The sequence below is a fragment of the Marmota marmota genome, unplaced genomic scaffold (genome assembly GCF_001458135.2).
Source record: "Marmota marmota marmota unplaced genomic scaffold, marMar, whole genome shotgun sequence".
Taxonomy (NCBI): domain Eukaryota; kingdom Metazoa; phylum Chordata; class Mammalia; order Rodentia; family Sciuridae; genus Marmota; species Marmota marmota.
The window spans coordinates 12,108,790-12,136,781 of NW_025999932.1; the positions used below are offsets into that span (position 1 = coordinate 12,108,790).

Here is a 27,992-nt window from a genome sequence, read left to right on the forward strand (position 1 = left end):
GCGTCCTGCTGGCTGCACCCGGGAGGTGGAGCCCAGGGTGGTTCCAGATGTCTCGACCACCTAACAGCTGGGCCCTCGCTTTCTTGACGAACTGAGTGCCACCTGTCTTCCAAGTGGACAGTTCTGTTCTTGAGTTGCTCTTGTGAAGTGTCTGGCTTGGTCCTTTAGTCATGAGTTGCCAGTTGATAAGTATTTGATACTTTCTTCCTTCAGGAACAGGGCTGCATTTCTACCATGAAATATGGCAGTGAAGGCAGAGGCCCCATAGTGTGTTCTTGAGCACCCACTGGGTCATGCAAGGGTTAGCAAAGGGCTCAGCAAACGATGGTCTTTGTCTTGCGTGTAGAGGGGTCTCTGGAACGCCACCTCCCCTGGCAGCCCATCGGGAGTGGACTTGGTGCCTATGTTATTTTCCGTTTTTCTCTGAAGCCACACGGGGAACAGGAGCTGGTCACAGATGGGAACCACAGGTGTCCGGCAGGTGGTTTGGAACCATTCAGAAATGCTGAGGTAGGGAACCACCCCAGGTGTTCCTGAATGAGTTGGGGATGTCACTCAGTTCAGGTAAGTTCTAGAGGAAGTATGTTCCTGATACTGCTCTGCCCCTTGGCCCCTTAGCATCTCCCTGACACCCCCCCCCCCCCCCGTTGGGAGAAGCCTGCTGGGAACTTGTTCTCCAGGCTGTTCATCAGGGGCTTCTTCCAAGGGAAAGTGGAAGGTCCTCCCAGTCTGTCCTCCTCCCTCTCACGTCCACCCACCCTGCCCCTGCCGAGGTGGCATTGTAGGCCCTTGGTCCCTGTTCCCGCCACATGTGCACAATAAAGACAAGAGACAGTGCTGGTCTGTTTTGCCTTAAAACTTCAATATGCTGGATTTTGGCGTGAGGTATTTTTATTCCCTTTGTTAGTGCTTGCAACCATCTGGTACATATTGTAAGGCAAAGGATGACACGTCTTGAGCTCTTGTCCGCCTGTCACTCGTGGACACCAGCCACAGCTCCGTGACGGTGTGCCCACTGTTCAGGGAAGTGGCCTCCCTGTGAGGACATGGGACAGAACTGTGCTGAATTGGCCGACTAACGTCAGGCAGGGCTCAAGAGTGCTAAGGGAATGGCAGCCACCTGGTCGCCACAGGGAACGGGTCGACACTGCCCACCTGTGGGCACTGGGACACCAGGTTCCCAGCGAAGCGTGACTGTCCAGGGGGTGCAGTGTCACTCTGCCGGTACCCCATGCCCGGGGGATGAGTCTAAAGAGTGAAGACAGGCACGGTAGATAACTACTAGAGAACGCGTGGTTTCCAACCACGGAGGCGGGAGGGGATGGGTCTGGTCACGGGGGCTGGGACTACGTACCATTACTGTACAGGCTCCTGCATCCATGAAGCTCACATGACACCCCAGAACGGAACAGCACAAATGGCCCTGGTCAGTGACACACAGGTTCTCATGCTTGTGAAACACAGCAAACACCATCGTACACACCACTCACAGTACAGCAGCAGTCAGGGGCGCACTGGGTCCCTGCTCCTCCAAACAGAAAACAACCCGCTATGTTTTGTAAAGAGGAATCGATTTGGTCAACTTCGCCAAGAAGTAGGCCAGGTAACAAGTGTGTGTCACTGGAGCATGGACCCCTCAGCGGAGCGGAGTGCGCTGGGAACTGCTTATTAGTCAAGGAAAGTGAGTCCTGTGGACCTCCTGTTATAAAAGTAGAAAGATTGGGGGGGGGAAATGAAACCTGAAAACGATCTCATTTGCTTAAGACCGCCACACTGGAAAAATCCATTTTTAAAACAGCAGCCCGCAGGTGGAATACTAAAAGTCCTTTTCTAAGAAAAAGAAGAGCACTTGCCCTGTCCTCGGTTGAACGGATGTGTGTGCACCGTGTTAGAGGTGCAGTCGTGGGGAAGGAATGTCGTTTGGCACTCTTTAATGACAATGCTGCAATACTGGCACAAGCCCAAGAACAGTCCCCATGAGAATGACGGCGGAAGGCCCCGTTCCAAGGAGAAATCAGCAGTGGAGAAGACAAGGTGAGGAGATGGCCGCGGAGGGAGACGGGCGAGAGTCACTGTGAAACCATGTTCGGACAGGTGACAGTGTGGCTGGCTTCGTCACAGACGGTGAGCCAGCCATGGAGTGCGTCCAGCCATCAATACATGTGAGATTCTTTGTGACTTGAAACATGGGCCCGAGAGGCAGAGCTGGTGGCACTTCGGATCACTTCCATCCACCTGAAACAGAAGAAGGTGACAGGGCTATTTGGGGCCACTTTATTCAGTTTCATGGTTCTGTGCTGCCATTGGCAGAAACACGATGTCATGGAAGCCCAACTGGTTTGTCATTGGTCATTTTGGCAGCAGGGTTTGGAAATTAGAACAGAAGGTTCCTCTAGGGGTCCCCAAGGAGTGCAGTTTGAGAACCATAGGACCCAGAGGCACGGGAGGCCACAGGCTCACTTTGACCAGTTTAGGATGAGGCGGCTTTGGCTGTGCGGGAGAGCGCTACCTCCTGGTCTTTTCTGAGGATACTGAATGTTTCCCAACCTGCTTGGTGGGGAATCCATTTTATGCTGTAGTAACATGTCCCCAGGGGTCATTTGGCAAAGTCTGGAGGATCGGCAGCCAGGGCAGCTTCCCCCTCCCCGGTCCCTCTGGTTCAAAGTGTCCGTAGGACTGAGGTCGGGGAGCTGGGCTGAACCAAGCTTCCTCCTTGACTGAGGACCTTCATGCAGCTCCCAAGTTAGACGGATCCAGCTCAGCTCCTTGATCCCAAGTCCAGGATCAAGTGTGAGAATCACTGTCCTGTGGGCTCGGTGGCAAACTGTTGCCCAAGAACTGTTGGGTCTCCTGGACATTACAAGGCATTGGGTACCGTTCATGATCGGCCCATTTAGCAGTCCTTGTGGACCTGAGCACCCATAGAACTCACTGTCTTAACACCGTGGCCGGGAGACCAGCTGCTCCCTAGGAGGGGCACTGACCTGGCCCGAGTGGTAACTACTGCCCTGTCCAGCCTGAGGGCTCTGTCACCAAGGACAGCAATGACAGCTACATCAGAGGTGTGCTATGGAGTGCATTTCCCAGAGGCTCAGAATTTCTATCTAAAAATGTGAATTTCAGGACGAGCCTCAAGGTGTAGCTCAGGCCCAGTGGCCTGGCTCCTTTGTCCACTCATTTCTTGGCTAAATAGCAGACAGCGGCAGAGAGGAGAGCCCTAAGGCATGTAAGCTCTTCCTGCTTCCTGTGGCCCTTTGACGACGGGGACATTCTTGGTCATCGCCCAGTTAGGCGTACTGTGACAGCTGAGCCTAGCAAGGGAGGGTGGCAGTCCCCGAGCCCGCTCCCCGCCACGGGCCTCAGCTTCGCTTCCTGACAACGCGCACACGTTAAGAAACCTAAAGGCGCAGGGTTGGTGGCATGAGCAGGGTAGCACCCAGGAAGCCAAGACTGCACTGGCCTCCCAGGAGCAAGGGCGCGTGGGCACCAGGCAGGGAGGGGAGCCAGCTCTAGGGAGTAAATGCAGGCCCACCCGGGGGTGTCCCCTGCCTGCCCAGGACCCAGTGTCGGACGTTTACCTTTCGAACGTGTATTCGCTTTCAGCCCTGAAGTAGTACACGTGGGACTTGAAGTGCAGCTTGAACACATAGTCCTTGTGGATGTTCTCAGCCTCGGAGGGGATGGTGAGCGAGTACCCGAGCAGAGGCAGGCTGGCGAGGGGATGATTGTCCTGGGAAGGGCACAAAGGTGGCTTGGGGAGGAGGCTGCGCCTGGCTATTGCCCCCCACCTGAAGCAGCTCTGGAGCCCAGGCAGTTCCACCCCAGGACATGGGTCTGCAGGGAAGGGACTAGAGGCCACGGTCTTGGCCAGTGCAGCGAGGTCCAGCTCATGACTCCAGGAGGACACGAGCCCCACACGATCCCCTTTCCTTGTCCAAGCAGCAGCCAGACTCTCCTTTAGCCAACAGTTAACATCAGCCTTCGCTGAGCCGCGGCCCCCCTACAGGCCCAGTGCAGGACCCCGAGCACCTGCTTCTCCACGCCCAGCAGGGGCTGAGCAGGGGAGCCCTATCTGTCTCCCCAGGGGAGGCCGCCTGCCTGCAGGGAGGGTGCTGTAGGAAGCCCCGAGTTGCCGCCACTCTTCCCAGGCCAGGCACACTTCACTCGGTCCCCATCCCTAAGGTCCCAGGGCCACCTGACCTGGGCAAGGTACCTACCTGGTGTGACTTGTAGAAGAACAGGCAGAAGTTCGTGAACACCACCCACAGCTTCTGCCATCCATTGCTGTTTTTGAATTTCCTCAGCAGGTTCCCAGACAGCTGGTTCTGCAAGACAAGCGGCCAGTCAGGGGCACAGGGAATGGCCCCGGCAAGACAGCGCGGCCTCGACGCCCATCGTGCTGTGTGGTGGTCATGGGAGGTGCCCAGGTTCTAAGAACAGGCTTCCTGTGACCTAGGCGTGCCCTGACTAGGAAAAGGCCCACCACTCCCTGGCAGGTGGAGAAGCCCTTGGGTCGAGTGGGCTGGGCCTGAGTAATTCTCCTTGTCACCTGTTACAGGTTAAGTCGTATCCTCCCACGAGAAATGCCCGGGCTTCACCTGCAGTGTCTCAGAATGTGACCTTAGTAAAGTAGGTGGGCTCAGGTATAAGTTAAAATGAGGTCCCAGTGGGGAAGAGGGACTTGAAATGTGAGTGCTGTCCCTAGGGGGAGGGACACACAGGAAGGACTCCTTGTGCAGTGGGGCAGGGGCCCACAGCAACATCACACTCTGCCAACAAACAATATGAAAGAGGCGAGGAAGGGTCCCTTGGCTTCCAGGGTCTTGGCCCCACTGACAGCTTGATTTTGACCTTGTGGCCCCCAGAAACCATGGGAGAACAAATTTCTGCTCTAAGCCACTCACTGTCTTTGTGGTCCTTCCTTTCCTAGGAAACAGATCCATCCGGCCACCAAGGCTTGAAGGACACCCTCACCTGTAGCTCCTGACCGCCACCTAGTGGGCCAGGGCCAGAAGCTGCACTCAGCCAGGCAGGGCGGGTCCAGGCCCTGTCTCCAGTGTCCTGGGATAATCCCACAGGTCCTGTGGTCACCTTGAGACCTGGGTCAGCTGCTGCTAAAGACACACAGGCAGCCCCGATGGGAGCAAAGGACGGACACCTCACTGGGCCAGAGAATGCTGAGGCGACCGGGGGACTTTCTGACAAGCCAGGTCTCCTTGGTTTCCTTTGTCAGGGTGACACCACCAGGGGAGACTCAGGTGGGGAAGGTGGTAATGGGGGCACAACCTTTAAAGAAGATGAGTGCCACTCACCTGTCCACTTAAAAATGGCTAATTTGCCAAACTTTAAATTTTACCAGTTTTAAAAAGCAAAAGCTATTTACTCCATTCCTCTAAGTACCCACACAAGCAAGTAAAGGCCTGGGCCAGGAGCTGAGATGGAAGATGTTTGACGTCTCTCTCCAGCTGCTCACAGTCTGATGGGGGAGGGGCGGAATGAACAGTGAGCTGAGAGGGTGCAGGAAAGACGGGGCCCCTGCCTGGGGACCACAGCTACAGTGGAGAGGGTGTCCCAGGCCAGCGGGCAGCTCCAACATTCTGTCCCCTTGTCTGACTGCCATCCCCTCTCAGGGACAAGGGAGTGCAGGGCTCCCAGCAGATGGTGACACCCAGGGCTGAGCTGGGGATTTGGTGACCTAGCAGTATCACACCATGGCACACCAGAGGTAAGGACCCCATGTTAGACAGGAGGACTTCTCCCATGTCCTCTCACGCGTCCTCTTACACCCAAGCCAGCCCACCCAGGGGTCAGACACTGCGTCCATCCGCCCCATTCCAGGCCCATATTCTGAGGCAGGCTCCTCGGGATGCCCTGCTTCTACCAGCCACCTGAAGCCTTGCTCTGTCCTCGCAGCCTCTACAGCTGCTGCCCCAATGGACTCTCGGTGAAGTTCCCTGTCCCTTCTGCTCTTGTGGGCTGAACCCTGTGAGTGCATGTCTTGGGCGTCTCCGTGTCTGGGTCTCCACTTGCTTCTCCCAGAACCAGCCAATGCCCCGTTTCCTTGATGCTGTCCCCAGAGACCCCTCTCATCTTCCTGACTGACAGAGGCCTCCTTGCTCTGCCCCCTCTTGCCATCCATCTCAGCCCATTGTGGGTGGGCTGAACGGTATGTCCCCAAAGACATGTCCAAGTCCAAACCCCTAATACTTGTGAACGTGACGTCTTACAAGTAGGATCGATGCGGACGGTGCTCCTATAAAGAGAGATTTGTACCCAGACGCAGGGAGCAGACCATGTGGCTGCAGACTAGTGATGTGACATGACTGAGCCAAGGACTGTCGGTGCCCTAGCAGTATCACACCGGCAAGAAGCCAGCAGAGAGGCAGGGAATAGATTTCCCCCGCGCGCCTCCAGCAGGAACCAGCCCCACCACCTCCCTGATGCCGGGGCTTCCTGTGCTGTGGGAGAGCGAGCTGCGTTTGGATGGGTGTGCGGTCCTGTCACAGCAACCACAGGAAGTAAACCGTCCTGTCCCCCTCTCTGCATTGCACTCTCACTGTCCTCCAAGTCAGTGTCTATCTGCCAAAGAACTTCCCAGAGGGACACTGTCCCCAGTACAATCTTAAAAGACAACTATGATCTTTCAAAGCCCTTGCTGGCTCCGCCAGCTGCACGGCTTCCCTCAGTTGGCAGTCCTACCCTACGACCTGTTGTCTGGACCCCTACGACTGGCCGAGGGGACCCCCGTGCCACAGCCAGCTCATCTTCATGCCGTCCCCAAGCCTCCCGGTGCTCACTTCTACCTGCACGAATCACAGCAGACAGAAGCCGGGCACAGGCTGAGGAAGGGTCATGGCTGGGAGGACAGGAGCCGCCCCTTCCTCTCAGGGGAGGCCCGAGGCTCACCAGCTGGTCCAGGAGCATTTTGGCACCTGGCACATGAGGCCACCCACCTCAGAGGCCAGACTGAAGTGCTGTGCCTTGGGAGGGACTTTCATATGGAGGGGACGTGTGGGAGACACCCTGGCCAGTCCCACAAAATTTTAATCTGCATTATTGCCCCCCAAAGCCACCCACGGGCACTCATGCTGGCTCCTGAGGGTGGCCAGCTTCTCCTTGGGGCCGCAGTAAGTGTCACAGGCTGTGCAGGCAAAATCGGAGCGAGTACCCAGAAACCACTGGGAAACATGGGCCCACTCCTAGTTCAGGGCGGGAAGCGGCCAGGTGTCGCTGGATCTGGCCCGCGTGCGGGCCAGGTTGCTTGTCTGGCTCTCCCGACCCTGAAGACACCCGCCATTCTGTAGATGGTGCGTGAAGGAGTGCGGGGCTTGTAGAGGTGCCCCCAGGCTGCCTGCCCCTCACTGCACGCTTGAGTGGCTTCCTGCTCCCAGCAAGTTTCACACACACCCAGAGGGAGGGTGCAGTGGAGGTGGAGTGCGGAGCATGTGGCCTATGAGCGGGAGGGAGAGGGGACAGTGCCCACTGACTAGGCACAGCGGCCTCCATGGGCAGAGCCCAGTGGGAGTGGCCAGGAAGAAACTGCCTGGGGCAGGGACAGTGAGTGCCTGGCCTCGCCATGTCCACAGAGAGTATCTTCCCAACACAGGGTAGAGCAGGAAGCTCAGAAAGGTGGGTAGGACCATGAAGGGCACTTCCAGAGAACACCTCTCCCAGCCTGCCTGATCGGAGCCAGCGAACCCTCACGTGATGCTGTGGCCCAGGCACGTTTGGGAACGAGAACTTCCTGTGTTTTAGAAGCTGAGTCCAGCCTCTACCTCAGTGGGGGCCAGGGGGCCAGCCACAGTCACACACAGTGACGATTTCATACGAGACCGAGCGTGCACACAGCTTGAGAGACACCGATGGCCGCGTACAGCCAGGTAGGTGCTGCTGGCCAGGGGAGATGAGAAAGCCCCTGTTTTCAGTTTTCTGGGCTTGGAAGGTTCTTAAAGTCACTTCAGACCTGAGCTGGAAAAGGGGGTTTGGAAAGGTCTGGAAGCCTTCACAGTTGTGATCAAGGAGGCCTACGTTCAGGGTGAGTCCCAGACAGCCCCTGGAGGGCCCCGCCCTGCTGGCACCAGCTTGCCGATTGTCAGACCCTACAACCTCCTCATACACCCGATTTCCAGGTGACAGCTCCAGGACATGGCCCTGGACTCACGGCTGCACACGTGAACAGACGCTGCCCTGTGACCCAGTCCCCTAGAGGAAAGAAACTGGAGAACGAAAGAAAACCAAGACTCCTGTAGGTGGCAGTGAAGACTGACGGACAGCAGGAGCCGCAGCTGCAGTGGCAGAGGACAACGCCCACTCCTCTGCCCCCGTGGGGATGACCACAGCAGACTCAAGCCCCGGGCTCCGTCCTCCCTGCTCAGCTGCCAATGGCCAGGCACAGGGCCGGGCTCACTGCAGACCCCCGGGCCGGAGGCTGCACGTGCCTGGGCAGGTGCAAGGTAGGGATGAGAGCCACCCAGCCGCCACCCCCGCACTCCACGGGTACCTCCACGGCGACGCTGAAGTCCACCATGGAGACGCTGGTGTTGCGGTGCCAGCACACGTGCACCATCGTGTTGCCGCGGTGAGGGGCCTGGCGCTCCAGCGAGGTGCGTGAGGCACTCAGGTCGTCCTCCGACTCCTGGTCGGCCGTGGTGGCTTCGTCGGGGGACTCTGAAGGATGACAGGAAGCCACACTGGTGTCTCCCCATGTGAAGCCTTTTCCTGATGCCCTCCAAAGCACTGGGGGAGGCTCGGAAGGCTGGGGGACTCAGCGTGGTCCCCAGGGCACCCACTAAGCAGGGGTCTAGTGAGGCCTCCATGGAGGGGAGCATGCCCTGGCCCACCTGCCTCTGCCAGGGAGCCCCTGCACATCTGGGTGCCTGGCCTGTGGCCCTACACAGCAGCCTGCCCTTCTCCTTGGACACCAACTGCCGGGCAGCAGTGCCGGCCCAGAGCGGGTGACTTCCCTGCCCCTTTGCATGTTTCCACGGTTTAACTTTCAGAAAAAGAGCTTTTGTTGATTTCTAGCCTTAAACTCAAACACAGACTGTGGCTGAGGGACCACCTGCCAGGGGTGCAGAGCCAGGCCACCCCTCCACGGTGAGCCCTATGGCCATGGGCTTGGGTGCTGCCCCAGGAAGCTTCCCCACCACTCACTGTTGTCCGGGGGGCTGCTGGCCAGGAACTCAGGTGTGGGGCCACTGCTCTTCTCTGCCAGGTCAATGGCCATCTGGATGTCCTCAATCCACTTTTCCATCTCGGACCGAGAACTGAGGATAGAGATGGGTGTCAGCTTCTCAGACACAGCAGGTCAAAGGTAGATGGTAAGCGGTCAGATTCCAGAGTTACCTGGCGGCCACGATGATGGATTGCCGCTGGCCTCGGAGGGTCAGGCAGTGGGGCACCCCCCACTCGTCCTCGCTCTCCTCGATCTGTGGGGCAGGAGTTCACTATGTTACCGTGAAGCAGTAGGCGAGATACCTGGTATGTTTTCAGATGCTTCCTAAAGGTGACCAGGCCACTGAAAGCCGAAAACAGCTCAGGGCCCAGAGGAACGCAGAGCCCATGCACCTCTCTGTCCACCTCCTAAGGAGGCCACCATAAGCCAAGATCACAATCCTGCAGCGAGGTGTCTCATGTGCACCTGCTTGACCAGGGGTTGGGGCCCTGGCCACTGGCTCTTCTTGCGGGGGACAAGCTGGTCTAGCCCCAACTCCACCATTCCTTGTGTGTGGTGAAGCTGCCCGCCAGGCTGGGAGGGGCAGAGTCACACAGAGGCAGGCAGCAGGCCTCTACTTGGTTCCAGAAGGAAGCACTGGTGGCATCCCACAAGCAGGAGGAGGGGCAGTGTTCCTACCAGGAGGGCCCTAGAAGGCCGTTCTTTCAGGGGACGGGGCAGGACTGGAGAGCCACTGGTCTTCAGGGCCCAGTCTTCCCACCCGGGAGGGCCCTGTCCTCCACTTCCTGCCCAGCCTCGCCCTTTGGCTCCTCCCATCAGAGGTGTGCTCCCTCCCGCCTGGCAGGGAGAGCACCAGCTGCTGCCCGCATAGCGCACTCACCGTCATGCCATAGAGCGGGAGCTGCCCGTGGACTTTAAACTGGTTGGAGGCGGTCAGTCCCCGGCTGGTGTACAGCAAGACGTCGTTGAACTAGAGGAACAAGCGGAGTGGCGGGTGAGTGGGCTCCGCTGGATACCATCAGGGCAGTCAGTGCATTTCCCCAAGTCTCTAGGAAACCCAGGGAGCTGCTCTTCCTGCCTGCCAGGGTCCCTTGGGTGGCCATGGCCTTATGATCTCTAGCCCTGTGACAACATGGGTCCGGGGGCCATCAAGAGGATACATCGCTCTCACCACTTACCAGGAAAAACATGCGCTGCTGGAGCCCCTTCCCCGAGAGCTTGCTGAGGCTGCCCAGGCGGATGAACTCCTGCGGAGCAGACACAGCCAGATGTACCAAGAGCGCAAGGCCCCCTGCACCCGCGGCCCCGTCCTGCTGAGTGAGGCCTTCAGTTACTGCATCCCAGGGCCAGGCTAGGCTGCCACTAAGCACCGCTGTCTTTCCCAGGGGCCTTCACGGCAGGTGCCCCATTGGAGGCACCTCACAGGAAACTGGGGTTCAGGCTAGCAGGAAGCATGTGCTCACAGGCAGGGAGCCACAGCCCCTCTGAGGATGAGGGCCATCCCCAGCTCCATGCTCCTCACCATGAAGGAGAGGACAGGGACCCCAACTGCACAAAGTGGTGGCCAGGGACTGGGAAGATAGTGCAGAAGACAGAGAATCTTGTCTGTGAGTTCCGACTCCGGGTCTTAGAAACCAGAGGAACCAAGGCGCTCGGCATCCCCAGTCACATTTTCCCCCAGATCCATGAGGACGGAGGTTGTGCTATGTAGGGCAGGGACTTTGAAAACCAAACAGCAACCTTTTCTTTCTTTTGGGACGGGGGCCAGGTTGCCCTGGCTGTCCTTGAACCCCGGGGTTCAAGCCGTCCTCCCACCTTGGCCTCCTGAGCAGCTGTACGGCACCATTTCCAGCTAATGGTCATTTTTACGTTGGGATAGAGCACACTTGGACTGTCCCGTGCGCATCAGGAGTGTCTTCAGTGCCGTGCCACCCTCACTGCTGTCTATCCTGGAACTCGCTCCCTCTGAGAGCCCGTGACGCTGCTCCCATTTTGTTTGGGGTTGACTTGAAGCAACGAGGAAGGCAGGTGGCTGGGGGGACAGAGCCTAGGAAAGTGAGGTGGCGCTGAAGCCGGTAAGCAGCACCCCAACTGCAGCTTCACCTCTGTCAGCAAACACGACCTCCCCTTGCTGAGTGCACGGTATGTCTGACATGTCCCGGGTGGGCGTAGTGGCCCCTCACGCCAGCCTGACGTTCAACAGTATTATCCCCACTTCCAGATAAGGAAACTGAGGAGCAAAGTAAGGAAGAAATGAGCCCAAGACCGCCTGGTCAGCCAGGGGTGACTGAGCACCACCCATGAAAGGCTCATGATGCTTGGGGTGCTGTGGCACCGTCCATAACGCAGGAAGGGTATGCTTGGTCCCCTTTGTAAGTGGGAGGGGAGACGGAAGGTAAGATGTACTGCATCTTCTTATATAATAAACCTCCTGATCTTCCTGACCCATGACGGGGAGGATAAGATCCCCCTTCCAGTTCCATTGTCCCGGCTCTGGTAGAGCCAGAATTTGAACCTGTGGCTGCCTATTCCAATCCAGTGCTCTCTTCACTCGCTGGAAACCGTTCCCTCAAAATGAGAAATCCTTACAAATGGCCTGTTCACCTCAGCCTAATGCATTAATGTCTTGTAGAGTTCTGTTTAAATAAAATTACATCGATTCCATGGAAGGCAGACGAGGCTGCTACGTGTTGGGACCAGGCAGAACTCTCTCGCCAGAGGAGCTGGGGCGAACCCCAGCCTTCATCTCCACCCAGTACCCACCACAGAACTCGGACGAGTCTCCCAAAGCTTGTTTGCCCTTTCCCGTCAGTTTTGTGATTAGGCTTCTGGCGGTGACGCCCGGGGAACCTCCCCATGTGCTCCCCCAGTGCCGAGGCCGCTACCTGTTAGATGAGCCTGCAAGGCCCGACGTTCAGGGGGCTTGTCCTAAGGGGAAGGCTGGCATGCAGCAGAGCCGAGGCCTGAATCTGGGAGGCACAGAGTTTGAAGAGGGAGAGGCAGCCGGACCAAGATTCCAGAGGAATTTGATAGATATGGCAAAGAATGATCATATTTGGTTCCTGAGCAATGATTGCTTCCTGAGAAGGGAACTGGAAAAAGCAGGCTTTTCCCCATCTTGTCTGTTCCTCTACCTGGTGGGAGTGGGTGTGTGTGTGTGTGTGTGTGAGTGTGTGTGTGAATGTGTGTGTGTGTGTGTGTGTACTGGAAGTCCCACCCATTGCTAATGACCTGCTTCTCATGGAGGGTGCTGGGTAGGTACAAGTTGATACCATAAGTGAACCTGTATCTCCCAGAATTGTTTCAAATGTCATTTTGATTTTAAATGAAACTTATGTATTAAAATTTTGCATCTTTAAAAAAAAGTACCGAACTTGAATGGGATCTTATAGACACTTTCATGCACTAACAACTTCTCTGCTTTTAGATCACCATTTTATCTAGTCCTTTTCTTTCTCTTTCTCTTCCATTTTCATTAAATTTCATTTTTTTGTTTTGTGCTGGGATTGAATGGAGGGCCTCAGGCATGTTAGGTAACTGCTCTACCACTAAGATGCAGCCTCAGCCACTCATTTACCTAAGTTTTAAAAAACAAAACAAGCTGTCTTAAATCCTCCCTGGAATGCAATAGGGAAAAGAAAATAATCAACAAATAAGGAGAAGAAACAGAATGTGAGGTCAGAGGATTTCCCTTTCCCCTCCCTACACAGATTCTGAATGACACTGTCATGTTCAAAGGGTTTTCCCAGTGGCCTCCCGGGGGGCAGGGGGAGGGCCCTTGAACTTGAGAGTGTCCGTGGTCCACAAGCTCTAAGCCCCGAGGCCTCTCTCTGACTCTACATCCTGCTCCCTCCGCTTACCCTCCCGGGAACCACGAGATTGTCAATGCCAATCAAGTCTTTCTTGAGTTCATGCAGCTTCTGGAAGTTCTCCATCTTGATCATCGTACCGTGCAACTGCGCCACCATTTCAGTCATCTCTGCCAACGCGGCTGGTGAAGGAGACACAAGTGCCGAGGTTAGTGCAGGCCAGAGCCTCTCCCCGGGCTCTCAGCTAGACTCTCCAGAACTGTGCATTTCAGGGCCTGTCCTGTGGGGACGCGCGGCTGCTGCTCAATCAGAGAAACCGCGGGATTTGCTTTAAGGCCAGATTTGCTGACCCGGTTTCCCTGCAGCACCTCGAGGAGGCAGGGGACTCGGCATGGCCTCATGGTGCATGGCTGCCCCTCAGGTAAAAGGACTCGTGGGCATCGAGGGAAAGACATGGGAATGAGGGCGCCCTGAATTCTGCCTCTTTCCTGGAGAGAGCAGGGCCCGGTGAGTACAGAGAGGCCACAGAAGTGTGGGGACCGCCAGCCAGTGTTGGAGGGGCTTGTACTGCGACACTCGGGGACTAGCATCAGTGCACCTGCTCTTCCTCCTGTGGACATTACCCTGCTTACCAAGAGGGTGCAAAGAGCGACTGAGACATGCCAAAGGAGCTGCCCAGAGCCAGCAACCAGGCATCAGGGGGCATACAAGCCCGCAGTGGCTGGGCATGTGACAATTCTGTCCAGAAACATGTGCCACTGATTTTCAGTCTTCAGGACACCAAATTCCTCCTGCCCATCCTCCGGTTCCAGAAGGCAAGTGTTAGCAGTCTTGATTTCTCCTCGGATGCAAAGTAAGCACTTCCTGGCTTACCACAGACGGCTTCCCCTCAGCCACAGTGACAAACCCTAGAGTTTTCCTCTGTCTTCGGACATTACCACCCACTTGGTCCAATAAACCTCTACTGGGCACCAGTACTCAGTGGGTTGGGAGTGAGGAGGCTGGGAGAGGAGAGGAGGGCACCTGGCCTCCCTCAGCTCAGGCCTTCTGTGCTCAGGCCTACCTGCGTGCACCCTCTCTACAGTGGGGCCACTGTGCTTGAGCTAGGAAACAAGCACATCTTTCTATTTAATTGTCAAAGATAAACTATTCCAACATCAGGGATTGCTTTAAAAAAACAGAACAAAGTGGCCAAGTCTGCCAGTGATGGCAAGTGCAAGTCCCAGTGTCCCCTCTCCCTCCCGAGTGACACACCTGTGGGGTCCTCAGAGTTGGGAGAGGCCTTCGGTCACCTTGTCCTGGCACAGCAATTGGCAATGCCAGGACACCAGGACAAGGGGGGCGAGGCCACCCAACGTTGAGTTCAGGTGCCAGCTGAGGCTTCGGGACGAGGACGGGTTTTCAGGGAAGGCCGAGGAGGTGCTGGCAGTGATGCGGGAGGCAGGGACACAAGGCACCACGCCGTGGCAGTGGCTGGTTTCACAGGCTTTTGATGGTCTAGAGAAACCTTGACATCTAAAGCAGCTCTGCCCGTCGGGCATGAGCCGCCACCGTCTTCATCGACTTTGCCAAGTCTTCTATTGAGCTGTGTTTTAAAAGACGATCTGAAGGAGATCCCGTATGTTCTAGATACCGAGAGCCACCGTCGGGACCCCCGCCACGAGAACCCTTCCTGCCCTCCCTCTGCCGCCAGGTCAGCTCGCCACATCTACAAGACCCTGTGGTTCCGGGCCCTGTTCACTCTTCCAGGCTTCTGGTCGGCCTACTTCTCTGCACTCCACACAGAGGGCACCCAGCACTTCTGCTTTCTGGAATGTTCCATGAGTTCTCTCCCCTTTGGACCTGTGCATACCTGTATTTGTGCTGCTCCCTATTCTCCGACCCTCCCCTCATCCTGCAAAGCTCCCACTTACACTGTATCCTCACCGTGGACATCCCTTCCCCCGCTCCTGCCCACCCTGCGTTTACAGCAGGTCCTCTCAGGGCCAGGACCCCAGCGTTCCACCTCCCAGGCACCCACAGCAGTGTGGATCTGGTGCATGAGGAACGGGGTGCAGGTCAGAACGGGTTTAGATTTTAGTTGGAGGCAGGGGCCGCCTGGGTTTCAAGCAAAGGAGGAGGGAAAAGACGCGTCTGGAGAACAGTAACAGGTAGCCCAGGAGACGGGAGGGTGTCTGAGCCTTCAGACAAGAGCAGGGGGCCTGACATGCAAGGGACACACAGACTCCATGCAGTGTGTTCAAGAGGCACCTCCAAAGGGCCCACTCTGGAGGCAGCCCTGGCTGGAGAGGGGAGGGGACTGACTCAGCAACAGCCCTGACTCGCAAGGGACTTGGGGCTGAGGCCAGGGAGCATAAATGCCAACAGAGTACATGTAACACGGGACAGAAGGAGCCAGGCTCAAAACAAGGTGTGGCTCAGTGGGACAAGAGTACACTCCTGGATCCCTTCCACCTCTGACCTCTGCTTCCTTGTCTATAAAATGGGACTGTTGAAGGAGTAAAGGTGACAAAGTAGGCCCTGTGCCTGGCCTGGGCACTTTGAGGGAGTACATCATCTTGAGACCGTAGGGAAGCGTGATCCAGGTTCCATACCATTTACTTGCCAGCTGCGTAGCTCTGGACAGATTCCTTAACCTCTCTGATGTCAGTAGTCTCCATAGGTAAAATGAGCTCACTCATGCCTCAGGCTGGTGAGGAAGGTGGACTTAACTCAGGGGAAAGGCTTATTAAGGTGACTGGCACATCACAAATGCCCAGTGGTACTGAGCACGAGGATCAGGGACCAGCCCCCTTCTGTGGCAGGTAGGAGTATGGAGTTTCACCCACACAGGTGGAAGCCGTTCTAAGTGGGCGCCTCCAGGGTTCTTCGCCCCCAGCCTCCCAGGCTCAAAGGAAGGAATGCGTGCAAGAGGTGAAGGAGGAGTAGCACCTTTCCACGCAGGGACCAAGAGGGGACAGGGGACTGTGGAAACCTGCCGTCGGCATTCGCTGGCCGTCCCGGGCTCACCTCGGCAGTCCCTGAAGTCTGCGTGGCTGGGTGCGTGGTGCTTGCACAGACGCTCCAGGACCTGCTGGTAGTGCATGAGCCGGTGCAGCGGGCGCAGGAGGAAGGTGTTGAGCGGCAGGTAACACACCTTCTGCAGCTCGAAGTCTCTGCAGAGGAGCTCCAGGCGCCGCGAGCTCCTGATAGCGTTCTCCAGCGCCTCCAGTGCCTCGCCATGCTTCCAGAGGTGCGCTGCCAGGGGCTTGTGGGGTGAGAGGGGGAGTCCTGAGCCACGGACCAGCACGCTCTGGTGCCCAGTTGGGCTTATGGACGTGCATTGCACCCATTACATCATCACGTTTATTTAATCTCTTTAAATTTCAGTTTTCCTACTTCACTACTTAATTCATTATTTTAATGATGTTCTGAGCACGAAATAAAAAGCTCCATTAAGGCATTAAGCAATTTAAAATGCACATGCAGCTAGTGGCAATCTCAGCTGAGGCAGCAGGGTCCCAAGTTCAAGGCCAGCATGGGCAACTTAGACCCTGTCTCAAAATAAATTAAAAAGGGCTGGGGTCTAGTTTAGTGGTAAAGTGCCCCTGGTTCAATCCCCAGTGAACACCGCCCATGCAAAATGCACAAAACACAGGAACTATCAAACGGGAGGCCCTTGAGGGGTGGGGCTGTGGCTTTCTTCCTAGTATTTTAAGACGACAACTGACCAGGGCCATTCACTAAGCACCAAACAGTTTGGCAAATATATTCCGTTTGTCTCACCCCATTCATTCATGAAACAGCCGAGCACCTACCAAAGCCACTTCCTCTGCTACAGGCTTACTCTCCTGGGGGTGACGGACACGCCCACATCTCCATTTCTAGTCCAGGGCACAGTCCTATCTCAGTGACACACCACTGCCACGCTCCTAAGGAGCTGAAAAGCATGCGTCCACACACAAGCCTACTCGCCCTGCCTCCCCCTGGCTGCCTGTTTACCCTCTGACTCTAGGATCTGTGCTACCAATACGTAGCTCCTCTGGACAGAAAACCCTGTGGAACACTCTAGACTTCTTCTTTCTTTGAACACTGTCCATAGTTCTATCAATCGATCCAAACACGTCAGAGCTGCCATCTGCCCCATCCCTCAGCACACAGCCCTCCTCTGGTCAGTGTCACCCACTCCACTTCCTTGCCCCTTTCTGAAGTGCCTCTGAATGCGCGGTGCTCAGGATGTGATCCTCTGACCTGTCCAGCCTCGACCTGCTGCTCACCCCCGGTTACCCACCCTCCAACTGCACAGGAAAGTGCCAGGCACTGCACATGATGCCCCTGCTCAGGAGTCCCTACCCAGCTCCTGTTCTAGAACCTTCCCTGATGTCTACTCCTTTGTCCTCCTGTCCTTAATGCTGCACCTGCCTGTGTTGGCCCTTTCCCCAGGGACTCCCCTGCAAGGGTTATTTTCAGATCTTCTGTTTTGAAGTAGAAACTCTACAGAAGGTTGCAAAGAAGCAGGGAGGCACTGTGAGCCACACTCCCCTCCTCCCCTAAGGGTGACGTCCCACATGACTGGCACACATCAGCACCAGCAAACTGGCTTGGTATAGTCCACAAAGCTTATCTGGACTGCACCTATCACACATGCCTTCGTGTGTGTGTGCATGAGTGTGCGTGTGTGTGCGTGTGTGCATAGCAAGAAAGTCACAGACTCTAAGCACCTAACAGCACCCTAAGCATTTTGGACACAAGTGCTAACCCGAGCTTCTACCTCTCTACAACCGTCTGATGCGCCTTCTACACTTTATGAAAATTCTTTAAAATCAACAAGAGCAACCACAATTTGGAAAAAAAAAAAAAAAGAAGAAGCCAACCCATTATTTTTATTTTTGGCGTGGAGGGTGCTGGGATTGAAGCCAGGGCTCAATGCATGCAAGCTGAGGACTCTACCTCTGGCCACGCCCTCGGCCCTCCCACCCATTCCTTAAAAAGGTTGTTGGTGGCTTCACCGCCCCATCTATTTTTATTTCACTGCACAGAGCTCCAGCCGTAAACACGTGGTGCCAGCACAGTGCTGAGATGCCAGCTCAGCTGAGGAGCCCCAGAGAGCGCCAGGCACAGCTCCTTAGACCCAGCAGGAGAGGCCAGGTGGTGCTGGTCAGCAGAGAGGAGGGCGGGGAAGCGGTGGTGGGCACCTGCAAACAGTCTGAGAAGGCCACAAAGGACACCTGGAGAAAGCAAGGTGCTGGGGACTGTCCCCACGGGTGCGGGAAGAGCCAGGCAGGCCCTGCTGCTGCCCAGAGGCCTGTGGCCGAGTCTAGGCCTGCGGAGGGGGCCTCGCCTGGCAGGCTCGGGACCTCAGGTAAGAGGAACACGATGAGGGACAAGTGGACAAAGCCAGCCTGAGAGCCACTTCTGCAGGGTTCCCGCTCCAGGACCTTCTCAGGGAAGAGCCACGGAGACTGCAGGAGGCCGGCAGGGAGGGGGCGTGAGTGGGAGGAGCACAGGGGCTGTCAGGGGAGTGAAGCCACCTGTCACTGCCATGGCGGGTGCCCGTCACCATACACTTGTCCACACTTAGAATGTACAACACGGGGCGCTCAGGCCCACCGCCTCTCCGAGGCTGCCCACAACTGCAGCAGGTTGCTCTCTGAGCAGGTTGGAAAAGCGAACCTCGGAGGAGCTGGTAAGAACATCTCCATCTTTGTTAAGAGAAAGAGACTTCGGGGAACGCTGAGGTGAAGTCTGGTGGTGGAGCGCTTGCCCTGTGTGGACCTGGCCCTGGTTCAACCCCAGCACCTCAGCAACCCAGACAGACAGACAGACAGACAGGAAATATCTTGGAGCTTTTGACCCTTTCAAAACAACTTAGCCAAATGACTTGGAAATCAATTCAAGCCCCAACCATAACTTCTCTATGAGGGTATTGTATGTAGTAGGTGCTCAGTTAGCACTAGATGGATGCTGTTGGACCAACAGATAAACAAAGGCTGAAGTGACCACCTGCCTTCTTAGGGGGGTCATTGCTTTCTCTTGAGCAGTTATTAGTTACTAAAGTTATTAGGCTCTAGGCAGTTGAGATACAGGAAGATTGCTTTTAAAATGCAAATAGAGTTGTGTTCAATAGTTAAGTGACGTGAACAAAAACATTCTATAGTAAAGGAATTATTAATGGGTCAAAATGAAAATGAAAACATAAAAATTCCAGATATACGAGAAGGGGCAGATTTCAAATATATGGTAGAGTACTGGTTTAATATTTATTGACTTCTTCAAGTATACTTTCATTGTAAATACTACTGGATGATTAAAAGTATACATTGGCTTAGCTGGGCATGGTGGTGCACTATAAACTCAGCTACTCAGGAGGCTGAGGCAGGAGGATGGCAAATTCAAGGCCAGCCTCAGCAACTTAGTGAGACTTTTGACTCAAAATAAAATAAAAAAGCTGGAGGTGAAGCTCAGAGGTAGGAGATGCTTGCCTAGCATGTACAAAGCCTAGGTTTAATCCCCAGCACCACAAAACACAACAAACTAAAGCACCCACACGCACACACACGTGCACACACCCACACTCTTCCATGCTGATCTAAAGTCATGGGATTTCCTGGAATTCCTACACAGCTAATATTTTGTCATGCTTAGAAGAAACCACAACCACCAACTGGAAATGAGCTACGTAGTCAACCAATGTTTTGTCTGCCATTTAAAAAAATGTTTTGAATGATCTATTCAGTAAAAAAAAAGTACCTGTTTTTCTGGGTGCAAATACAAAGACTTTGAAACAACAGCAGCAACAACAACAAAAAAACTACTAAAAATGTTTCCTCCAAGTAACACCTAGAAAGCCTGGAGGAAAATTCACGCAGACTGTCACCCTCGCTGCTCTGCGTCGGGTGTCTGCAGGGGGTCGGCAATGTGCCTGTGAAGGGCTGAAAGCCGGGGCCTGGGCGGCCCAGCTTCCTCTTCTGGGGTCCTGCCCACCCCAGGCCACCCCTCTCACCTTCATGCCCTGAATGTTCCTCAGCATGACGTCTCCGATTCTTTGGTGATCTCCTCTGAGGTGGGCGTTTGAGCGGCCTTCCCTGAGAGCAAAGTTCCAAAGGCAAATGTTAACAGTGGACAGATGACCGGAAAGGCCACCTCCCGTTTGTACCCCTCCCGGGGCGTCCCCTGCACTTTCTCCGGGGTCACGGCATGTCAGGGCTGGAAGGAGACTGAAATTACCCTCCTCACTCTGCAGACAAGAATCCCACTTGTGCTTTGGAGGAGGGCAGAACCAATTTCCGATCTTTTAGTTTCATCTCACATTAATTGTTTTCCATCCACGTCCTGAGCCTGAAGGACACTTACCTTAACTGACTCGGGAGCCGACTGCATCCCGTAGATGGGACTAACACTTGCGGGAAGCAAGACAGCCCCCGAATTGATGTTTCTGTTCCCAAGGGCCCTTAGCTGAAGCCAAGAACTGTCTGGAAAGCCCTTGGGAAGGGAAAGACAAAATTGGGAAAATGCAGGAGGCCCAATTCCTGGAGGGGGCAGGATGGGTGGCCAAGTAGAGAGGGACATGGGGAGGGACCGGGCCCTCCAGATGCACAGCAAAGCTGTGTGCACGTGGAAGGAGTGTGTGCACATATTGTCATGTTTCCTATAGCTCAGTGCCAAAGCTGACGTTGATAATTCAGGGACTTCGATAGCCACAAGGAAAATAACAATATTAGTGACTATTTACTGAGTCCTTCATGTACCAGACGATCTACCAATAAGGACATTAGAGGCATCGAGTCTTCTAACCCTCAGAGCAGCTTCATGAAGCGGGTCTACTGTAGCTTTCATTGTATAGCTAGGGAAACTGAGGCACAGAGAAACTCTGCAGTCCAATGCCTGTTAACTCGAGGCAGGGAACTTGTCCTTGAGCCCGGGCAGTCGAGCTTCTGAGTTTGCAGTGGCTTTGGGAAAAGAATTTCCCAGATTAAAACAACAATCGACCTGGTGGATATCTTCAGACGACGGTTCCAGATCGCCAGAAGCCAACTGGTAGGAGCGGGGTGAATTAAAGAAACTAAAAGCCAACGAGACTCGGGTACTGGACTTTAGAGGTGTCCACAGGGAACAGAGGAGGCGGCGGCTCAGGTGAGGTGGCTCTGGGGGTGCAGACATGTGCAGTAGCTGGTAACCCCCAGTGTGAGAACAGACGTTGGCAGGGTGCTGGAGGCCCCATCTGTGCCTCCATCTCTGGTTCACTGAGGACCTTCAGGGGACCAGCGGAGGCAGGGGGCACACACGGGCATCATCAAGCGAGGCCAGGAGGCAGACAGGCCGGTGCAGTGAAGACGGGGACAGCCCCCACTCCGCCCCTGGCTCCACCCACCCGCCATCGACAGCACCCTTTCTGCTGCTGGCCAAGGCCAGGCACCGTGCGCACCCCCCCACAGGAGCCAGGGGGCGCCCACCGCTGGAGCCACTAGAGCCCCCCTGAAACAGAAGGGAGGCCCAGCCCTGGGCCTCCGCTTCCTCGGCCTTCTCCAGCCTGGCCCACCCTCTGTCCCACGTGGAACTCCCTGTCTTTGCTTCCCCCTGGCCGCCCGTCACCGTCCTCCTCTCCACGGACATGGATTCTATCCTCTACGCTCCCTGACGTGGTTCATGGGACATTTGCCATTAGCCTCTCAACCATTGTGCCAAGCCCTCTCCCTGCCACCGAGTCCCCCACTGAGGCCGCCGTGTCCCCACCAGCCTTTCCCTGCCATAACCCTCAGCAGCCTCCAGGTCTGCTCTTAGCCCCTCGCCCCCTCCTCCTCTCTGTACTACTTCCGAGATGTCTGTGTCCTTTGGAACCCATTGGTGGCCATCATTCCTTTGTCCTTCGCAGAGGAAAGATGTCCTCCTGTGCTCTCTAGTTTCAGGTCAAGATCCCAATCTACACCCAAACGTTCTCTACACAGCTATCGACCCAGGTTCTCAGACCTTCCAGAGAGCTCAACGCAAATGACCCCACAAATAGACCCAGACGTTCCCCCGTCCATGGTCTGGTTCCCAGGCCCAACCCTCTTCCTACATTTTCTTAATGGTCTCACTATTCTGCCCCAAGCTAGGAACCTCCATTATCTCCCACTTGTCCCTCTCCCTCGTCCCCGACAGCAGATCAAATTCTCTCCTGGAACAGGGTTGCCAAGGGCTGCTCCAGCATCTTCCATAGACTCCAGTCTCCCCTGGTGACAATCCACAGCCCACTGCTGAGCCCTGTGGATCCACCCCTTGGGCTCGAGGCACCTGTGGAGTGGTGGGTCTTAGCCAAGCCACCATGGAGCCCTTCATCATCTGGCTGTTTTGCTGACCCTTGCATGTGACTGAGCTTAGCTGATAACTGACCGGCGGCCCTTCAGCTTCAACCCCGGAACAGAGGGTAGACCAGTCGATGGGAAGCTCTTGCTGGCGACGCCCTCCACCCACACAGCACACCACGCTCTCCTAAAGGCCAGCATGTTCTCGTTTCCTCTCCCCGTGGCCTTCCGTTCCTGAACACAGTAGGTCTTCCCTTCAAAGAACCCGAGGGGGCCAGAATGACAGGACTAAATGGCACACAGCCAGAAAAGGAGGCACAACTGAAACCTGGTTTGTGGACACGGAGCGATGATCTGGAACTTCAATAACTGACCCAGGAATTTCCCAATGGGCCTGCCAGGTGACATCACCAGAAGAAGGGTCTGCAGTTCAAAGCATGGGATTTGGTTATTCACCGCGAGTAGCCTGGACTGAGCTGGCTGGGGAGAGAGGGGCGGGCTCCTGGTTGCCATTAGCAACAAGTGCCTCCCCTCCACAGCCAGCACCGCCCAGGAGAGCCCAGGAGAGCAGAGGACGCTGGGAGAGTGGCGCAGAGCGGAGAGTGGAGGCCAGACTCCATTTCTCTCACTCCCTCTGTTCTTTTGCCAGCTATTTATTAAAGGGAAATCTATTGATGTAAAAACCCCTCAACGCAACTCAACTTCCTGTATCTGCTGCTATCCCAGCCGTGTCTGTGTCCCCAGGTCCTCAGCGCCTGGACTTGCCCTGTGCCGGTGGCATCTGTCCCCTGGGCCACGGAGACAACAGCACTAAATTTAAAGGGGCTTGGCTCCATGCTGAGAGCAGGCTGGGGGCTCTGAAGTTTCTGCAAATAGTGTAGCAAATCTGTCCCCGCCACGGGTCACACTGCCCCGTGTGGTCCAAACATGAGACTTGTCCTGCGGGGCCGGGGCCAAACCCAAACTCCGCTGCCCCCGTGTGGAAATACCTTCGAGTCTGACTTCCTCTACGTCCCTGCTACCAAGTCCACAAATGCAAGGCGTTCATTTTATTATAAGTAGCTGAAAGGTCATTTTATTATCAGGAACATGAACAAGTAATTATGACTCTTCCACAACATCCTGCGGATGTTAATCCCATAAGAAAGGGGTCCTTGTTCAGAAGGCAGGGCCACATATTTGTTGTCTGGGTAATTACCACGCAGCACAAAGATGGAAATTCTTTTGACAATTTTACTTAGGAAAACCGCACCCAGATGCTACCCTCTGACCCTTGCAATGTGATTAACGCACGCCCAGGAGTAACTCCACTGACCCCAGCAAAGGACTGAACACACACACGCACGGGCACACCGTGAACTCTCGAGTCTTCCCAACCTTGTTCGAACACTTCACTCGCTGAGCTGGTCAGCACGTAGCAGCCGACTGACCGACCAACAGGAAGAAGGAAAAAAGAGGAAGGTAACCTTGGGTGAGCTTGACCTGTGTGTGCCATCTAGGAGGGGGGCTGTGGGTCTGGCCCCCGTCAGCCCCTCAGGAGACAGGAGGGGCCTTGACCTGGGTTTTTTTCTCTGACAGCCAAGAATTCTACTTTCACAGGCCGCAGGTAGGCAAAGCCAGCCAGGATAAACCCACACTGTGCTATCCAGGTCACGTTCCCAGCCCCAGGTCAACACAGAACCCAAAGGGGACCGAGTTCACAGTGGGCTGTGGACCTCACTGACCATGCCATCTCCCACCTGTCCCTCAAGTCTGACTGCCCTGTGAGGTGGTCTCCCTGTGGGGGGAGGGAGAACTTTCCAGAACACAGAAGCCGGGGGCCATCCTTGGGGATGGGTCCAAGGCAATCCAGCCAGCGAAAGGCAGTAATGCCCATGCTGGGCTTCCCAAGTAGCCCAAGAGAAATCCCCGCCCTCCCTTCTCCGCCTTCTTCACCCTGCTCCGTGTCCTGGTGCCCTCTGACCCCTAACACACAGATCCAGTTTTTTGAAGCCTCTGAGTCTGCATTGGCAAAACAAACATCACATTCTTAACCTTACTACTCCCTGCAGCGTCTGATTCTAAATGGAAAAAAAAAATGTATGTTATTATGTGTGTCTGTGTGTCTAAGTAAGTAAAAGCATGGGAGTGAGCAGATGGGGGAGACAAAGCTCATGCTGGTACGTGGGGTGGGCGGTGTGGCTAGTTCAAAAAGCTACTGAGGTAGCCAGAGCAACGCGCTGTATTAATATGCACGTAACATATGACACACTGGCCACAGGTAACACATGAGGTTCTCGGGACCTTTGGATGGGTCTCCGTATCCTCTGAATCCACAGAGAGGAAAATCTATTAATTTTAACATTATTTGCAGCCCCACTGATCAAGTCCAGCTGGGGCCTGGCATCTCCCTGGCCAGGCCTTATGGAGTCTGCCAGCCATGGGTATTGGGGCACGGGGCCCTTTGCGCTCTTGGCCTCTCATGTACACTACCCGGCTGTTGAGAGCTCCGGCTTCTTCCTTCTGAGGTCTAACTCTAGGTCAGACTGAGGAAGAAGGACAAAAGTTACCACCCAGCCACCTTACGGCAGGTGTGACGTGTCCAGCAAGCCCTGTGTACTCACCTGTGTTTAATCTGTGGTTAGCGGGGTGCGTGTTAAAACAGCAGAAGAGCCAGGGCAATGGGTCCAATGACCTGGATACTGTGTGCTCTCAGGTGGCTTCTGGCAGGAACCCCCCTGTCATTTGGGCAACTGGAAGTGTCTTTGTTTTTCTAAGGAAAGCAGCCTGCTGTCAAAGCACCCAGGCTACATAGTCAGGGGTAAGGCAGAAAATCCACGAGAAATGAGCTCTTGGCTGTGCTTGGGGACGTGTGACGTTTACTCCTGCTTTAAAAGGAAATGTCACTGGGCGTGGGGGTGCTCGCCTGTAATCATAATGGCTCGGGAGGCTGAGGCAGGAGGATCACGAGTTCAAAGCCAGCCTCAGCAAAAGTGAGGCACTAAGCAACTCGGTGAGGCCCTGAGTCTAAATAAAATGTAAAATAGGGCTGGGGATGTGGCTCAGTGGTCGAGTGCCCCTGAGTGCAATCCCTGGTACCCCCTTCAATAAACACATAAACACAAATAAATGGCAATGTTACCGACAACCACAGTCCCTGTCCCTCTAGCCAGGCGGTGGAAAGCCTGTTCAGGCAGCTCCATGCCCCTAACATGTCTTTCTTGCCTTTAAAACAAGCAACACACAGACACGAAATTTAAAATAAATCCACACCTGCACAAGCCACTCACCCACAGTGTCCCCGGCACAGTGAGCCTAGCTTCCCCAGCTCCCAGGCTGCCTTGGCTCAAGCCGTTTCCGGGCTGCCTCACCTCTGACCAGTGAAAGCCACCTCAAAGAGCAGGAGCCGCGACCCAGCGGAAGCAGGTGGGAAGGAGCCGGGGACTGTCCCCGAGGGTTACTTCCGACAACTGCCTCGCAGACTGGAACACCAGGACGGCGGACGGTCCAGGTGTCACGTGAGGGACACTCAGGCACAAGGGGCAGGGAAATCATACCCACAAGCCTAACTTTACCCAAACGCAAGGCAAGCGTCACATTCAGTTCCTCAGTCACCCTGGCCACGTTTCCAGTGCTCGACAGCCCGTGTGGCCAGTGGCTGCTCTAGACAGAATATTTCCTCCATACCAAAATTCTGCCAGCCGGGCGCAGGTAGAGCCAGGAGTGGTACAGCTCACCGCTGCCTCCCTACCCCCGGCTTACAGCCTCCAGGAGAGGGAGAGACGGCTCTTCCTGGCCTCTGCCCCTGGGGAGGTCCCCCGTTCTGATCCTCACTTTCTGCAGGGAGAGAGAGGAGGGACTCCCCAGGATGCTGGATGGTCAAAGAGAACTTAGAGAAAGGCACAGTAGACGATGCCGAGGAAACCAAGGCACGGCAGGGGACACGGCGGTGGTTCATTGGCGGACACCTCCAGGACACTGTTGATGATTCCTGCTCTGGGGAAGGGCTTGGATGCTCACCATCTCTCGAGGGGCACGTGTAGGACGCGGGGTGGGCCCCTGAACACTCCCTGGACTTCCCTTCTAAGTCTTACCAGGATGCTCCTTGTTATGGGGCAGAGAGTGGAACTAGAGAGCAATTCTGGACAGAGAAGTGGCTCAGTGAACCCCGAGGAGTAATGACGTGTGGCAGGCCCACAGTACAGACTTGTCCGAATATGTAGTGAAAGAAGGTTCTGGAAGGTTTTGCTGACTTGAGAGTTTGTCCCATCCTGCCACTTTCCTGCTGAACAAAGGAAAACAGAAGAACGCGCCCTCCTGTGGGCTGACGGGGTCAGCACAGGGAGGCTGTGACGGCAGCACAGCACCCGATGCAGGGGGCGAGGGCAGAGATGGCCCCTGCCTCCAGCTGCCCCGTGTACAACCAGGCAGAGAGCTGCATCCCGGCCCTGTCCCCACGGCCTGGAGCCTGTGAGTGTGTCAGGACGGCAGGAGCAGCACACAACAGCAGGCAGTGGCTATTTTAGATTCTGTTCCGGGCTCAGGTCTCCGAAGAGCTGGGAATTAGTTCTCATGTTACAGCCGTGTTACAGAGTTACAGAGTGACGAAGCTGCTTCCTGGAGTCCTTCCCCTCTAAATGTCAAGCCTAAAGCACCTGCAGCCAAAGGCACAGTGGTAGCCAGATTGCCTGGGTCACAACCCAGGCCTGCCCTTACCAGCTGCGTGACTTTCACGAAATTACTGACCCTCTCTGAGTCTCCCTGATTCGGATGTGATGTGAGGGAATAACAACAGCATCTACTTAACAGGGTTCTGGTAAATCTGCGAGGACCTGATCTATGAGCGGTGCTTAATACTGTCTGGAACTCAGGAAGTAAAACCCATCACCCATAAACATTTATAGCAGCCCTTTTCCTCCATTCTAAGGCATAAAATAAACAGCCTGCTTGCCTCCACCCTAGGAGGAGCCTTGTGTGGAAATCACGGCACCTCTGTAGACCTCAGTCACAATCAGATGGGACGTGAGCAGTTCTGTCCCCCAGGTCCCCACAGCAGGGTGGGTAGAGATGCAGAGGACCATAACACAAGTCCTCAGAGGTCCCTAGGTGCCAGGGACCAGGCGGCCTTGGCGGGGAGGGAGGGGGAGCTGTGGCCCACATTCTTAGAGGAGAACCCACAGAACCCAGCACCCACAGGGCACGGCGAGGTGGAGTGGGGGTGACCTTGCCTTCTCCTGGTGGCTCCTTCAGTGAGGCTGGAGCCTGTGGCCGCAAAGCTAAGGCCTCAAAAGTGGGAAGGAGGCCCAGCCAGAAAGCAGAGGCCAGCAGAGGGAGGGGAGGACTCAGCCTGCCTGGACGCAGGGCCACTGCTGTGCGTCCCTTCCTCTGGCCGAGCCGCGGATTCCTCCCCCGACCACTGCTCAGCATCTCTGGGGCACGGCTTGAGGTGTCTGTAATGCCCTCGTGGGGCACTGTCTGTGCTGCAGTCCTTGGGGTGGAGAGAGCCCCGAGGGCAGGGAGCCACCCTTGAAGGTCCCCTCCCTGCTGGGACTGTTTGCCTAAGATGTCCCCAGGCCAATGAGAACAAACCCCGGGCTGTCTTCTCAGGCTCAGACCCACCCAGGTCCTCCTGCAGACAGGGCAGGGCCAGGGCAGAGACTGGCACTGAGTGCCCGGTGGGGACTTCCAAAGAGGGCACTGCTGGCAAGCCCTCTGTGTGAAGGGCCAGGTGACACATGCACCTGGCTTTGAGGTCCTACGGTCACC

The 27,992-nt window shown here is 55.6% G+C and overlaps 1 protein-coding gene across 6 annotated transcripts in view; it reads right to left on the reverse strand.

The window, feature by feature from the left end:
- Positions 1-841: 841 nt before the first annotated feature.
- Farp1 (FERM, ARH/RhoGEF and pleckstrin domain protein 1) overlaps positions 842-27,992 on the reverse strand; it is a 210,107-nt gene continuing 182,956 nt past the window's right edge. For all 6 annotated transcript variants that reach the window (XM_048800718.1, XM_048800721.1, XM_048800720.1 and 3 more), the window contains 11 exons: positions 19,967-20,048; positions 15,994-16,231; positions 13,036-13,166; positions 10,354-10,422; positions 10,056-10,145; positions 9,346-9,428; positions 9,154-9,266; positions 8,501-8,667; positions 4,218-4,325; positions 3,579-3,730; positions 842-2,235 (listed from right to left, as the gene is read on the reverse strand). In XM_048800718.1, the coding sequence (XP_048656675.1) occupies positions 2,154-2,235; positions 3,579-3,730; positions 4,218-4,325; positions 8,501-8,667; positions 9,154-9,266; positions 9,346-9,428; positions 10,056-10,145; positions 10,354-10,422; positions 13,036-13,166; positions 15,994-16,231; positions 19,967-20,048 (1,315 nt within the window). In that variant the 3' untranslated portion in view covers positions 842-2,153. The remainder of the gene's footprint in view (positions 2,236-3,578; positions 3,731-4,217; positions 4,326-8,500; positions 8,668-9,153; positions 9,267-9,345; positions 9,429-10,055; positions 10,146-10,353; positions 10,423-13,035; positions 13,167-15,993; positions 16,232-19,966; positions 20,049-27,992) is intronic.